This window comes from Anomaloglossus baeobatrachus, chromosome 5 (assembly GCF_048569485.1).
Source record: "Anomaloglossus baeobatrachus isolate aAnoBae1 chromosome 5, aAnoBae1.hap1, whole genome shotgun sequence".
In the NCBI taxonomy this organism is placed as follows: Eukaryota; Metazoa; Chordata; class Amphibia; order Anura; family Aromobatidae; genus Anomaloglossus; species Anomaloglossus baeobatrachus.
In genome coordinates this window covers 350,166,255-350,181,962 of record NC_134357.1, presented here as the reverse complement: position 1 = coordinate 350,181,962, position 15,708 = coordinate 350,166,255, and the positions used below count along the sequence as shown (strand labels likewise).

Below are 15,708 nucleotides of genomic sequence, written 5' to 3'. Positions count from 1 at the left end.
CCCTGATTCCAGCGATGTGTCACTTACTAAGCTCTTTGCCATCATTTTGATAAAATCAATGTTTTCTTTGCTGCAAATCTATCAGTTATTTGAATGTGAAGCTCAGTAACCCCGCCCAGAACAATGATTACAGTGTACACAGAAAACTGCCAATCAGTGGTGTGGGCAGGGTTATACAAAGTTCATGAATATGCAGAACTACCTGGCAGCACGCCAAGTAGTCCTCTAATGATAATCTACTGCTGATTAAACCGTGATTTATCAAAACTACACTGAGCAGCCCAGTAAGTGACACATTGCTGGAATCAGGATCTCTGCCCCTACATTAGGCTGCTCTCACATTAGGTGGCAAAAACCTGGTCGCAGACTTCTTTTAACATAATCACTCCATATATCTAAGGAAGCCAGTCCATATTCATTCAAAAACACACTAGAGGTCCACATACATTGCAAGACTATCGTGAACGTGTGTTGCTAAGACTGCTTGTTTCACAATAATTTTGCAGTCTAAACAGGCTGCTGATCACCCAATAAATTAGCAAAATGCTTATTTATTGGGTGAAATGATCTTTTAGTTTACACAAATTATAATTATTCTCAGCACCACATCAACCTGTATAAACAATGTGCTGCCGAGAATAATAGCAGACTGAACTATTATTACTTGTTCAGTGTTTATCTGAAGTGGAATCAGCCTGTGTAAACTGACTATTAAACGATCACTGAGCAGTAAATAGTCACCGAACGGAGGTCGCTTATTTCCGGAATACTGTCTAGTGTAAACAGACTTTAAAGTGAATCTATTAGCAGGTTTTTGTTGCCACCTCATCTGAGAGCAACACAATGTCGAAAAAGAGACCCTGATTCCAACAATGTATCTCTTAGTTTACTGGGTGAAGCAGTTGTGATACAATCAGAGGTCTTAGATTTCACATGCAGCAGAGCTGAGAAAGATAACTCTGTCCACACCAGGCTCTCTTTGTACACTGTCTATAAACAGTGAACTGCTTATTAGAAGAGGGGGCGTGTCAGACTGGGGCTCATGCACTGTATAGATGATGCAGTCCGAGCAATGTTAAGGTTCTGGTGCTAAAACAATTATTGCAAGCAAACAACAGTCTCTTATACCTTGAGGGATGCAGCGCTGAATTCTGTGTTTTAACCCCTTCACTATGCTGTCCTCAGATCTCATAAGAAAAACCTGTTGGCAGCTTCCCTTTAAGCTTCCAGTTACTCTAGAGGAAGGAATTACCTCAACTGTAAGTGATTGGTTTCCTTTAAAGGATTCTCATTCAGTTTAATTACTACCCAGTGATGTGCCTCAAAGCTATTACAAGACAAGCTGAACAATGCTTGCAGCATTACTTCTCCGATACTCACCCCTTTCACCTCCTTCAGATCTCCTTTGACCAGCGAGTTTAGAAAGTAATTAATGTTGTGATTAAAACTCTGCAGCTGTGTGAGACAAATACCCAAATTAATGACTGTTAGATAAGTCAAGCAGATAATTTCGCACATATTCTGCTATACTCTAGTCAGCATTCTCACAGTGAATATATTACACATCTAATTGCATTATATAATCCATCTACTTCTGTCATCAAATAATGTTTATTACAGCCTGTCCCCAGGAGCTCCGGACATTATCTTATCTTTTCATTCAGTGATGACTGTAAGATCCGGTGAGAGTAAGATATGCCCAAGTCATATTTGAAGACAGAAACAACAAACATGCTAATAAATTAGCAGAATGAATGTAACCTTTTAATTGCAGTAATTAGCAGATGATCAGCTTCAGATATAAAGAACTTCTTCATACGGTTACGGCTCATACAGACGTCCGCGGATTGTGGTCCAATCTCAGACTGCAATGCATGGACTGGCTCCCAATCTGAGCATGATAGTCTCGCAGAAATATATGAAGCTCTCACAATAGGTTGGGAGAGAAGCCGGCCAGTCTGTACAAAAGCAGTCCATACTCGGACTGATTTGCACGAATGTCTGCATGAGCCCTAAGGGTACTTTCACACATCCGGATTTTTGCTCTGCGGCACAATACGGCGTTCTGCAGAAAAACCGCAACCGGCTTTTGTAACGCCGATTGCGGTTTTTTTTGCATTGACTTACATTAGTGCCGCATTGTGCCGCAGGGGCTTGCGTTCGGTCCGGTTTTTGCCGCATGCGGCAGATGTAGCCGATGCGGCGGCCGGATCGAACGTACCCTGCAACGTTTTTTGCTCCGGCAAAAAACACCGCATCGCGCCGCTGCGGCGCATTTTTCAATGCATCCCTATGGAGGCCGGATGCGGCGCGATGCGGAAAAAACCGCATCCGGTCGCCGCATGCGGTATTTTCCACTGCGCATGCTCAGTAGCATGCCGCAACCGGAAAAAACCGGACCGGCCGCATGTAAAAACTTATGCAAAGGATGCGGTGTTTTCACCGCATCCGTTGCATAGTTTTCACAGCCGGATTGAGCCGCAGGGCTCAAACCGGATGTGTGAAAGTAGCCTTATAGTCTACATCGCCAGCCACGGCTGTTTAGTGACTACCATCCATTACATGAAAGTCATTTGGTGGTCATTTAAAGAAGCACTCCCATCAAACTTTGTTATCCTTTTAATATATTGCAATCATATTATATAGCACTGTGCACTTGGAATTGGTTATTTTGCCTTTCTACCCACCTAATTCTTCTCTTTTCCATTAGGTTTATGACATCACATGATTAAACACAAATCCTTCTTTGCTCTATGTAGAAACAGGAAGTCTATTTTCCCTACATGAGTCATCATGCCAAAAAGTCAATGGCAGGTGGAGTAGCAAAGAAGCTAGGTTAGGAGTTGAAAAGGGGGATGAGTCATGCAAGGAAAGGTGACTTCTTTCTACTGTAAAATTTTTGACTCACTTGGGTGTTGGTAGAGGTATCACAGGGACCATTTACATTAAAAACTCCAGCTGATTTATTTTCAGCCCACATTAACCGTTCCACATGAATACATAAGTAAAGCCTTTCTCCAGCATAAAAGGTTCAAATATATGATATAAACAGTCCATTTAGCTGAGATATTATCCATTCCCGATAAGACTTGTTTCCTTTACACAGATGTCCCACTGGAGATGTAGCAACCTCTACGCACAGACACCTTCTCAGGCTACTAGTCTCCATTTTATATTATGTACAACTCCCAAGGGTGGGGTTGTGAGCAGCCAGACTAGCCCATCTCTCCACCTGCTCATAAAACCCGGCCCTGATGCACCCTAATAACTATCTTAGTACTAGATGTACTATAGCTTGCATCATAGTGGCCCAAACAATGTCATGCTGTTTGTATACTATATGAACAATTAGAGATTACACTGTATATATAGTTGATTAGTATGGGGTATTCGTAAGGGAAGAACTGCCCCCGTTTCCACCTACCGCAACCCCTCAGGGTGGTGACTAACGGCTGGGCTGCTATGTATCCGCATGTACTGCAGTCCATAAATCACTCTATACTACGAGGGGACAGGAAAGTGGAGAATTCCCCTTATGATTACACCAGACTCATAAATTGTAACCAGTATAGCTTGTGATTGATAGTCAGAGAGCACAAGATTTTTTGTGCTGCTTTGGGTAAGGAGAGAGCCCTATAGCCATGCTATACTCGTATACAGGGTAGGAAAATCTGATTTTGACCATACAGAATGGTTCATGACATATCATATTATCAGACTCTTTACCTACTGTGCATCAAAAGAAACCTGAAGACCCACGTCTTCCGACAAGCCTGCAACCTACAATAACCCTCAGACCAGTACACCACTGTGAAACCAGCTCTACCCTCACCTACAGTATCCACACCCATCCATTGTAGACTGTGATCCCTTGTGGGCAGGATCCTCTCTCCTCCTGTACCAGTGTGTTTTTGTAATGTTCATGATTGTTGTACTTGTTTTTTATGTATACCCTTTCCAATTGTAAAGCGTCATGGAATAAATGGCGCTATAATAATAAATTATAATAATATAATATGAAGACTAGAGTGCTAATAAATCATAGTGAAATCAACTTTCTACTCTTTCAACTCATCAGCAGATGAAAAACGTTTTTCTGCTGACAGTTTGACATGATAATCATGGTCAGTGTTCTCTATTATTTCATGGTAGACTTTAACCATACAGACTAAAGACCTCTGAAGCTACCAATTGCTCCAGGATCTCCTGGGTTTGGGGATGTCCCAACTCTAAAGGCCCTGTCACACACAGAGATAAATCTGCGGCAGATCTGCGGTTGCAGTGAAATTGTGGACAATCAGTGCCAGGTTTGTGGCTGTGTACAAATGGAACAATATGTCCATGATTTCACTGCAACCACAGATCTGACAAAGATTTATCTCTGTGTGTGACGGGGCCTTTACTCAATGGCAATTGCTCTTACAGAAGATAAACCACTTCAAGAGGTGTCTGGCAGTGACTTACTCACCTCTCCCCACTGAAAACACATGCACATTTAGCCAAGAGCACAGTAATTGGGGGAGTTGGGAAGAATACTTGTTGGCCAATGGAGGGCTTGACCAGTAACTAGTAAAGCACCACTTGAGCATTTTGTTCTGTTTTTATTTTACAATTGAAATGGTGCTTCTAATCAAAGTTCCCTGCACTCAGTCTTATACTCACCCTCCGCCTTTTTATCTTCTCTCACTGCCGCTCCAATCGGTCCCCAACAGTTTGTCACGTGCCGACACTTCCAGTGTTTCATTTAGCAAGCTGAAAGTCACTATTCAATGCAAGTCTATGAGAGCCTCGTTCTGGCCTCAGTCTGGCTTTCATAGACTTGTACTGAGAGATTGTGATGTAACTTCTGACTTCTGGCCATTCAGGAGTTGCGATAACAAGATGGCGCTGCAGGACTGGAGAGGCACCAATAAGAGGTGAAAAAGCTGGAGAGGAGTAGCAGACCAGAGACAGGTCTTTAGATTAAAAGTACACTCCAGCGGTGAAAAAAAAGCGAAACTATGGAGCGGTGCTTTAAAAGGTATATCAGCGTCTTAAGTTTCGCTGCAGCTTACTCAGATAAACCAACTATGTGAAAAGATGACGCTGTGCAGATAATTACATGACACAGACTATGAGTCATCAGTATTGTCATTAATTCAGCAGTTAAGAAAATTAATCTGTGTTGTGAGTGAGAAAAACCATATGGCATACAGCAAAAAATACTGTTAATGTTGTTGCATACCAGGACAACATAATAATGAAGGAAATATTTTTACAACCTGGGGTATAGCTAGGCTTTCCAAGGTATACGCCACTAAAATGGCAACATCAGAAGGAAAAGTCTTAGAATTATGAAAATCACAAGATGATAGGTTAATGATGAAAAATGGAAACAAAAGTTTCAAAAGATCTCGATTTATTCAGTATCAAATATGTGTGCCACGTGTAAGAGGGTGGCGGGGCGGTTATGTGTTCATGCCCCTGAAGACATCAAACATTTTAGTATCAAATACGAATGTCACGTGTAAGAGGGTGGCCAAGGTGGTCGCGTGTTCCTGCCCTAAAGACATCAAACGATATTATAGCTCAGTTGTGAATTATGTCATGTGTCTTTGTACATATAATGTGATGTTCTCATGTACAGTGATATATAGTAATGTATAAGATGTAGGAGTATAAGTAATGTATAAGAACTGTTATGTAGGATGTTGGTAAGGAAGTTTGCCTAGGTACTGTCTGTAGGGTAAGCAATAGTTAAGCTTGGGGACTATACCAGAATGCGCGGGTAAGTGACTGTTTCCTGTTAGATAGGGTTTGACTGGTGACTAGTATAGGAGGTGGAAGTCACATAGTATACCAAGACCGAATTTAGTTGGTGCTTGGCGGTAACTATAACAACTGAGACTCTAGTTGGACTGCGAGATATGAGAAACAGGACACATAAAAAGGTCAGCGTCAAACTCTTTTAGCTGGCCAAGAACGGACTGACTCCTCTAATAAGGGTCCTTGGAAGGACGCTTACTACAAGGCTCAGTGTAGCTTACAGCTCAGTGGGAATGGACCGAATTGAAAACATACATCAATCGAGTAAAGAGTTCTGGGCGGATGATCCGATAGTGTTGTTAGTCCCTGCTGCTGGGATGATGCAGAACCGCGGGTAAACAAGAATGACTTTTGCATACTGTGCTATGGTGCTAGACTGAGAGAACATAAAAAGGAACAGAGACATCAGAGAAAGTACTGGTTGAGTAGAGGGACAAGGAAGTAATTCAAATAGTGCCTGGTAGTTTGGGAACTGTGCTTAAGATATGTGCCCACTGTTTCATGTGTAAACTTGTGCAAGTTCTTCAGTAAAAGACTGCTGTTTAAGAACTGTTAACCTTTGCTACTGTCTTCTTGGTTTTCCAGAAGCAACGGTGATGAGTGGCCAGCAAAAAGGTATGACCTGCACCACACAAGTCCACGCACTCAACTCAGACAGGAATACAATCCCACTATTGGGTGCCGGAGCAAAATATAACAGTGCCTTGCCCGTAACTGCCACACAGGGCACCCTCAGACAGAAATACACACACTTAAACGTCTTGGCTGCGATCAATGAAGTTATTGATGGTTGTCTGAGGAATGTTCTGCCACTCTGAATGTACTTGGGAATGTAAATCATCAACATAAACTGTTGGAAGCTCCCTTTGCAATTGTTGACCAAGAATGTCCCAGATGTGCTTGATTGAAGACAAGTTTGGAAATGCTGCAGGCCATGGTACCACATTTAGGCCATGAGGGCTACTCACAATAGCACAAGCAACATACATCTTGGTATAGTCAAGTTGAAAATCGGCTTCTGGGACCCTTTCACATTCCCTTGAGAAGGCCACTTCATGGAGTTGGCCATATAGTCTCGAGACCCATCTCTGGCTATTATTGCATCCTTGCATCAAAGATAAAAACGGGACTCATCGCTGAAGAGAACGGACATTCATTCCAGCCTTCACTGCCGTCTTGCTCTGCACCATGATTGCCTTTGACCAGAGGCTTGAAGTTAATGGAACAACTTTAACTGGACATCTGGCTCATTAGCCAATGTTGTGCAAATGCCTTCCTATGATTTGTACATCTAATTTCACTTCTAATACAGAATCTGACAAGATTACATAGGCAATGCCATGAAGAGGCCTTCACAAGGGAATGTCACATCAGTCCAATTCCCAGGATTTTTGTGTGGAGTAACATATGTAGCAGACCCCTCTGGACTTTAGTACAGGTATACTAACAGCTCGGTGTTACAATAATTTGATTGTGGAATTAGTGGTATGGCCATTTCTTCAATGTGTCCCAGAGGCTGATTTTCAACATGACAGTGTCTGGCTGATTGTGGCTTATGCTATTGGGAGCAACCTGTGTGAGCTAAATGTGCTACTATGACTTGCACGGTATCCAGACTTGTCTACCTTCAAACGCATCCGGGATATCATTGATAGGCTATTGCAAAGGGAGCTGCCAGCAGCAGATTTTGATAAATATTGCATCCAAGTGCACTCAGTGAGGCAGTACATTCCTCAGACAACCACTAATTACCTCACTGATCGCATATCAAAATTTACAATGCGTTCATTTCCGCATGTGCCACTCATACTCAACTGAATGAATCGATAGCTTTAGAAATTTAGTGTTCATTATTTTATCATTTGCATATTATTAACATGTCTATTAATCCTGTAATTTTTATAATTCTACAAACTTTTCCTTCTTGGTGTTGTAAGATCAATGTTGATTTATTCAAATCAAGATATGAATAAAAGCTAGGATTATCAAAAAGGTACACCTAGGAGCCCTGGTGCCATTGGCTAGGAGGCAGACGGCAGTCTCCGTCTGCAGGAGCCGGGAAGATGGCTCGGTGGAACCAAGGTGGACCGGGAGAGGGTAGTGGCCCGCCGGTACTGACCCGGGGAACCGACTCGGAAACCAGAGCACACAGGGGGTACTCGGATCCTGAAGCCAAGTCCAGAAGCTACTGGAACTAGTTAATTAACCGATTGAGGCCAGGACTAGAGGTTCTGTCCAACCCAAAGTCCCTATTAGAACATAACAGCCCACCGAGGGGGATAAAAGGCCAGCGTCTAAAAGATCCCACGGGCCAGCGTCTGCGGGCAAGGGCTCCTTAGGCCACATCCAGCCGGGAGCAGACTCCTGAAGTTGCAAGCACAGGCAGTCCACCATTCTAAAATAGTGCAGAAGAAAGACAGAGACCACCAGCCGGGTGGGGGAACCAGAACGCAGCCGGCTGCGGGCGCCGACCACCATCACCTTGGTTTACAAGAGACTCGTGTGTTTCCTTCAATAGTGAGTACACCAGCACCCTGCGGTCGCCCATCTCCCTGCACCAAAAAACAAACGGGTCCCGGGGCCACCATCCCTGCCCACGGAGAGGTTAACAACTTGCTGCACAACATCTCCCCCGGGTGCCCCGTAACTTCAGCGGTGGTGTCCAACCTCACCACACACCATGGGTGGCGTTACGAACTTAATACGGCTTAGCCCGTACATATACGTCCTACATCCACCACTATAACCCTCTTTTTGATTGAAGTGACCGTGAGACCCCCGAGTCCGGAGACCCTCGAGCCACCCACAGAAGGTCTGGATCTGAGCAGCTCGGCTGCTGAGAGCGGGGCGGTACACCTGGATTTCTGACGTCACGAACAGGATAGATACCCATCCACTTACCTTGTGGAAGTGCGCCTTGTGTTGAAGTCAGCGGTGATCCGTTGCAGAAATTCCAGAAACCGCCATCTTGCTGCCATTTTTGGGCACGAAGATTCCCGCCCAGAGTCTTCTTCCCCGAGAAAAGGGTGCGAAAGCCGAAGCCCCGCCCCCTGGGAACACGGCCGGAAAGCAAGGCCGCAAGTCGCAAAACGAAACTTACCGGCCTAAAAGAGGAGTGCCTGCAAAAGACCAAGGGGGAGCAGATGGAGGATGTCTGCTCCTAAACCCGATGCCGGCTCCGCGCCGACCACTAAAGCGGCGGCGCCCGCGGGGAAAGCAGCCGGTGAGGAAGCTGCAGCTCCCGTTCCGGCCAAAGGATCGGCGGACCCCGAGACTCCGATGGTGACTCCCCGTGTAGCAGCTGGCGGTGACCCGCCTGCCGCAGGAAGGATGTCGGCTCCGGCAGTCCGCCCGGCCGCGACGGGAGTGGCGCCCGTGGATGTGGCAGGTGAGGAGGCAGCGGCAGCTCCCGCGCCCGCCGAAGGAGCCAGAATGGAACCATTTTTCGCCGGGGACGGCTGCCTGGTAAGAGATGAAGAGAATGATAGCAGTGGTGTGGGCACACGAGAAACCAGCTCCGTCAGCAGCACCCCATCAGGATGAAGCAACGCAGACCCTCCTGATTCCGCTGATCCATTCGGAGGCAGAGCCCCGGACGGCTCGGCCCCAGGAGGAAACGGTGCCCAACCCCCGGTCCCCTGGAAAGTCTGTAGCCCGGGGGTATACAGCACTTGGTTCGGAAAGCCCATCTCTAAGCAGCTGATGGAGCCACATGGCCCCATGGCACCTGAGGAAGAATATTCAGAGTTTTAAAGAGGTAGTGGTTCCCGTCTACCAACAAGTTCAGCTCCCCGTTGGGACCCTTTGATGTTTCCTGTTTAATTCACTTATGAAGAGAAACGGCTGAGAACTTGCAGGCCAACCCATAAACTATTGGGTTTTGTAAATAGCCCCAGACCACCCTTTTTCATTATGCAGCAGTCTCCGGAGAGGCTTGTTGGAGGAAGGGCCTGTGGCAGAGTAGGCCGAGGTCCCGTCACCATAGAAACCAGTGACTACCCTCAGGGTCAGGGGTCCCCTGGACGTGGGGCCTCTGAGAGAGACTGCCGCGTAAGGAACTTATTACCCAGACCCGAACCCGTTTCCTGGACTGGGGAAAAGGGGTGCACACCAGTGCTTAGTGGTGGCACCAGGGCTAGGTTTGTTTGGATGGGCTAAGGTGAAAAGGACATGGTCCCGTCCCGGTTAATAAAAATGTTTTATGCAACGTTAAAGTAAAATGCCTCCCGTTAAGGGAAGAAACCAAAGTATCCATGAATGTAAATATGTTATTATGCTTGTAAATGTTTTATCCCCTTTTATCCCCTTTTGCAGTTACAAAATAAACCGGTGGTGGTCGAACAGACGCGGACGGTCTGTGTTTAACCAAGGGGGAGTGCGACACCCTGGCCGGGCCAGGTAGTCACAAACAGGCCCCTGCACAACACCGTTCCCTCACAGGTGACATCAGCCAACCTTTAAAACCCTAGTCACCCCCCTCAGGGCTGGGTAGACACACCAGGGGGCAGAACCAGGCGGTTGGAAGACGCCCACCGAGGAATCTAAACAGCCCGGGGCGGGAAAGTAAAGAGACGAGTGTTAGAGTTCAAGTTGGAGAGGAGTGTGGGCTGGAGCTGGGTCCAGCTCCAGCAGAGGCGAATACCCCAAATTGAATGGCGCCAGGGTAGAAGCCCTGGTGCCATTGGCTAGGAGGCGGACGGCGGTCTCTGTCTGCAGGAGCCGGGAAGATGGCTCGGTGGAACCGAGGTGGACCGGGACAGGGTAGTGGCCCGCCGGTACCGACTCGGGGAACCGACTCAGAAACCAAAGCACACAGGGGGGTACTCAGACCCTGAAGCCAAGTCCAGAAGCTACTGGAACTGGTTAATCGATTGAGGCCAAAACTAGAGGTCAACATCTCCCCCGGGTGCCCCCGTAACTGGAGCGGTGGTGTCCAACCTCACCACACACCGTGGGTGGCGTCACGAACTTAATACGGCTCAGCTCGTACATATATATGTCCTACATCCACCACTATAACCCCCTTTTTGATTGAAGTGACCGCGAGACCCCCGGGTCTGGAGACCCTGGAGCCACCCACAGAAGGTCCGGATCCGAGCAGCTCGGCTGCTGAGAGCGGGACGGTACATAGACGCGACCCACTCATCATGATCCCACGAGCCACATGTGGCTTCTGAGACACAGCTTGAGGACCCATGCATTAGATGGTCAGCTGGTCCCAGTAAAACGGTCAAGACGGGGACACGTTTTCCCTATTGATGAGGGCCTTAAAGGGAATAATAGTTGATCAAAAATTGCCTATTAATTAAATCAGGTCTTTAAGTAATTTTTGACAATCTTTTTTCTCCATATACACTTTTTATTAAAACAAATAAACAAAGAAACAAACAAATCTTGTAGTTTTCACACTGGACACAAGGGCTTTTTAGACTCTGATTAGTAGTAATGAATAAATTATGACCCTAGCTTTACCACTGGAGTGCCTAATAAGTGGGTGGTCATTGTGAAAGGAGGGGGAGCAGGTGGAGCATGTCATCTCCTATTGTGACTGTTGGATCCTGCGATATCAGCTGCATATAGAGGCGTTACCCGACATTGCTCTTCAACAACTGACAACGATACTCTTCCTGAAAGGCAGGAAGATCGATTCTAAGATAGCCCCAGTGGCGAGTTCATTGTATTGCAAGAGTATTATTTTTTTTAGTTTTTCTATTTTTATAAAGGTCACAATAAGAGAAAAAAAACACCACACGTAACGCAAAACCTAATTTAAACAGTAGATCTTTTTTGACAGCACATTCCCTTCAAATGTTTTACTGCAATTCAAAAAAACTGATACACAAGGACACTTTCGATCCATATGCTCTAGTAGGTAAACCTGTACGCCCGGATACATCAATACTGGCATTGTTCATGCCGGTCTTGATGACAAGGTGTGCTGGAGTTAGAGGTAGCCAATCCATTGAGAGGTGGACAACTCTTAAGGAATCAGGCACGTCTGAAATGTTGCGTTCATCTTTGTGTCTCTTACCATAAAATGAATACCAGTTAAAGACTGGAGAAATATTTGTGGCATACAGCCCCAGCTTGCCATGAATTAGATAAACAATTGTCACCACACCCTGTTGTGCCACCATCCCGACTCAGCTGCACCAAAACTTTTGTGCAACGCCACGTTGTACAAAAATTTTGTCACTTTTCAAAGAGTTTTACAAAATGATTTTGGCATATTAGCTTTGATGAATCATGGCCATAGTCTTGAAACTTCCTTGCAAAAGCCAAAATGGAGAGCCACGGTATAAAAACAACTTTCCCTTTGATGGTCCCTGCCATCCATGTACTATGCAACACCACTCTTCTACATGTGCAAGGGAAATATTTGGACAGAGTTAGTTCCCTTAAGCAATTACATCAATTTGCCAGTGGCTTAGATAAACAGAATCTTTGTCATACAGTGGATTGATGGCTAGTCTTCTTCAAGGAAAATGGATATGGGTAATCAAGGGAACATAATATCTTAGGCTATGATGACACGTCCAGTAATCATCTATTAGAATGGATCCAGCAGAGATCTGTTGGCAAAAAGGTTGTGCGGACATAATTTGTTTGAATAACGGATTTCATCTGGGACCGTTTTTTAACACTGGAGTCTATGGAGAACTGATCTGTTAAGGATTTGCTATTTATCTTCCATTTGAAACTGATCCAGTAAGCAAAAATCTGATTTTGTTTTACAAATTAAACAGATAGCTAATTAATAGATCTGATTTCCATAGACTTTAATACTAAAAAAACCAAAAAAAACCCAACTTATCCAGCTGAAAGCAGTTATTTAAAAAACGGACAAAAACGTTATGTCTGCAGAACTTTTTTTCCAACGGATCTCTGCAGGATCCGTTGTAATGGATGATTACTGGGCATGTGAACATAGCCTAAGAAATGTTTCAGGATTAAAATAATTACTCATATCCATTTTCCTTGAAGAAGGATACTATGATTTACAACAGACTGGAAAACATTTAACACCTCCCATCTTTCTTTTAAATATCATCAATACATTTCTTATAAATATCCTCCAATCTTTCCTTATTGCGTGTAGCATCCAATCACAATGCAGAGTTCATTTTCTCCAGCAGTTTTAAAATAAAAATTGAAATTCAATTGGTTACTATGGTATGAAGACAAATTATTTTATTAAAAGACACAAGGGATTAGCAAATGGATTGACAGGACACTTGTACTCAATGTAAGCCTAACTAGGGAAAGTGAACTTCTTGGGCTGTCATTGGAATGTCAGGATCCTTGATGCCTCTAGTGTTTAGAGGGCCATCGAGTCATCATGACGCACATTACACCATGATTCCATGATGTCACGGAGACCTTATTATTAGTGATGGGTGAGCACTAAAATGCTTGAATAATTGTTCCTTGATTCGAGCTGATCAGACACTCGGACAAGCTCAACATGAGTAACAAGCATTATGGAAAGTCAATGATTGGCCAGTTTGGGTCTCCATCCACTTGCAGCCAGTCATAAGAAGAGCATTTTTGGGAGGGATGACAGGTTTTTTTTGTCACATTAAGTCCAAGAACGTTATTTTATCCCATGGGAGAGCCAGAGACTGCATATGGCTCTCCCTGGGTGCCTGCACACATCATACAGTGAAGCAAGCTTTTTGCGTTGTGCTCGTTGTTTCAGTGCAAAATATGAGAGAACCGGCGACACTTGGCCAAGCTCCGCGAATACCCGAGCACCCCGATGCTGGATCGGATAACGAGCAGTGCCAAGCTCATTACTACTTATAATCAATAGAGGCATTCATGGGGCAGCAGAGGAAGTTCATAGCATCCTGATCCTGTGCCATAAAGTTCCAATATTGTTGTTGGACCAGCAATTTTTTGGCTCAATATCAACACTAAAAGAGCCCAATTACATGTTGTGATTATTTGGGTATATGACTGATGTACTATATACGCCCTTATCTTTATATATGCATTTTAGTAATAAATTCACTTCTGGATAAAAGCAACATAAATTTGAACAAGTAAAATAACAGTGCACTTAAATCCACTACCCGAAATAAAACTACATACCACATTTTTCATCGGCGTCAATAATTCCTTAGAAAGCTCAGCGAAAGCGTTGAAAGCATTGCTCAGAGCCTCTTCTCCATTGTCCCGGCAGTTTAATGATAGTTTTTCCAACGTTGCAATATAAACCTCTAGGTGTGTGATGTGTTCTAAAATGGAGAGATATAAAAGACTGTAATCACTTCCTGAAGCAGGACAGGGGGAAACAACAGCCAGATATTTCATCTTACCATAATGGCGGACAATAACTACCTCCACATTTAACCAAACTATCATGTGCTGAACAAAGGTGAGATCTTTATGCACAGAGGCGAGATCTTTAGGCTTGTAATAATGGACATTATGCCAAATGTTACCTTCATTCATCTAACCCTACTTCAACGCTTTGCTTTGTTTATGGAAATGCAGAGGCCCAACTGCCTTCAGGACTGTGTACAAATCCATCCGTCTCTGGTATATTCCCTATTCACCCTTTGTGTCCGTTCCATCCATTCTCACGTCTACGTATACCCTGTATCTACACCATGTCAATTTTGTTTTATTGTCCACACCTGTTTTGGCAACCGTTGTTTGATAAAGTTGTAACAATTTGTAACTTCTGTCTAATATGGTGTTCTCATGGTAACAGACTACAAACAAATCCTGTGTAGTCAGATTCTGAAAGCCACCTAACAAATGTGTTAGAGCTCGTTCGCACAACTGTATGTTCGATCCGAGTGATAGTCGTGAAAAAAAATTAAAAAAAACCATTCAGACCAATAATATTCAATGGGGCAGTGCAGATTATCATTTTTTTTTCCACCAATAGAATCCTTTTTTCTAGGCAAAAAATAGCAGCATGCCCGATTTTCCTCCAGAAAATGGAGGGCTGCTCCGCGTCGTTTTGATAAAATCACTGTTAAATCAGCAGGATAACATCACTAGTGGAATACTTGGCCTGCTGCAAGGTAGTCCAGTATATTCGTGAGCTTTGTATAACCCCGCCACACCACTGATTACAGTGTACACAGAAAATTGCCAATCAGTGTTTTGGGCGGTGTTACAGAGCTACATATTCAAATAACTGCTAGATCTGCAGCAGAGAAAAAAGTAATTTTATCAAAAGGATAGCAAACAGCCCAATAAGTGACACGTCGCTGGAATCAGGGTCTCCGTCTCTACATTACGCTGCTCTCAAATGTGGTAGCAAAAACATGGTGACAGATTCCCTTTAAAGGGAACCTGTCAAGTCAAAAAAGCGTTCTGACTTACAAGCAGCAGCCTGTGTGAGCTATTAATCCCTTCCTACCCATCCCTGTGTTGTTATTTTATTACTTTCATATTACATAATATAACGTTTTATGACTTTCATATGTCTTATGTAAATGACAGGGTCTCTAGCCCCATGGGCGTCTCATCACACTGTGGGCATCTACATTATTTCCATGGTATCACGCCCCTGTGGGCGTGATACCATGGATTTACATCAGCGGCGTGACAGTCGCTACTTTAGAATCTCGCGCGTGCGAGCGCTTACCATTCTCGCCGCCTCATCCTGGTGTTTACTGGTCAGCTTCTGACACGCACTGCACATGCTCAGAAGACGGCTGCAGTTCCTGTCATGCGCAGTGCGTATCAGAAGCCGAGAAGGAAGTGCCAGGATGAGAAGGCGATGAGAATGGTAAGCGCGCACACGCAAGATTGTGAAGCTGCAGAACTGACGTCGCTCTTGTAAATCCATGGTATTACGCCCACAGGGACGTGATACCATGGAAAGCATGCAAACGCCCACAGGGCGATGAGACCCCTATGGGGCTAGAGACCTGTGCTATT

General features: G+C 44.6%; 1 protein-coding gene across 3 annotated transcripts in view; it reads right to left on the bottom strand.

Annotated features, from left to right (window-relative positions):
• The window catches only part of LOC142311456 (arf-GAP with SH3 domain, ANK repeat and PH domain-containing protein 1-like), a 298,879-nt gene that overhangs the window by 90,246 nt on the left and 192,925 nt on the right, over positions 1-15,708 (bottom strand). For all 3 annotated transcript variants that reach the window (XM_075349907.1, XM_075349909.1, XM_075349908.1), the window contains 2 exons: positions 13,900-14,045; positions 1,381-1,455 (listed from right to left, as the gene is read on the bottom strand). In XM_075349907.1, the coding sequence (XP_075206022.1) occupies positions 1,381-1,455; positions 13,900-14,045 (221 nt within the window). The remainder of the gene's footprint in view (positions 1-1,380; positions 1,456-13,899; positions 14,046-15,708) is intronic.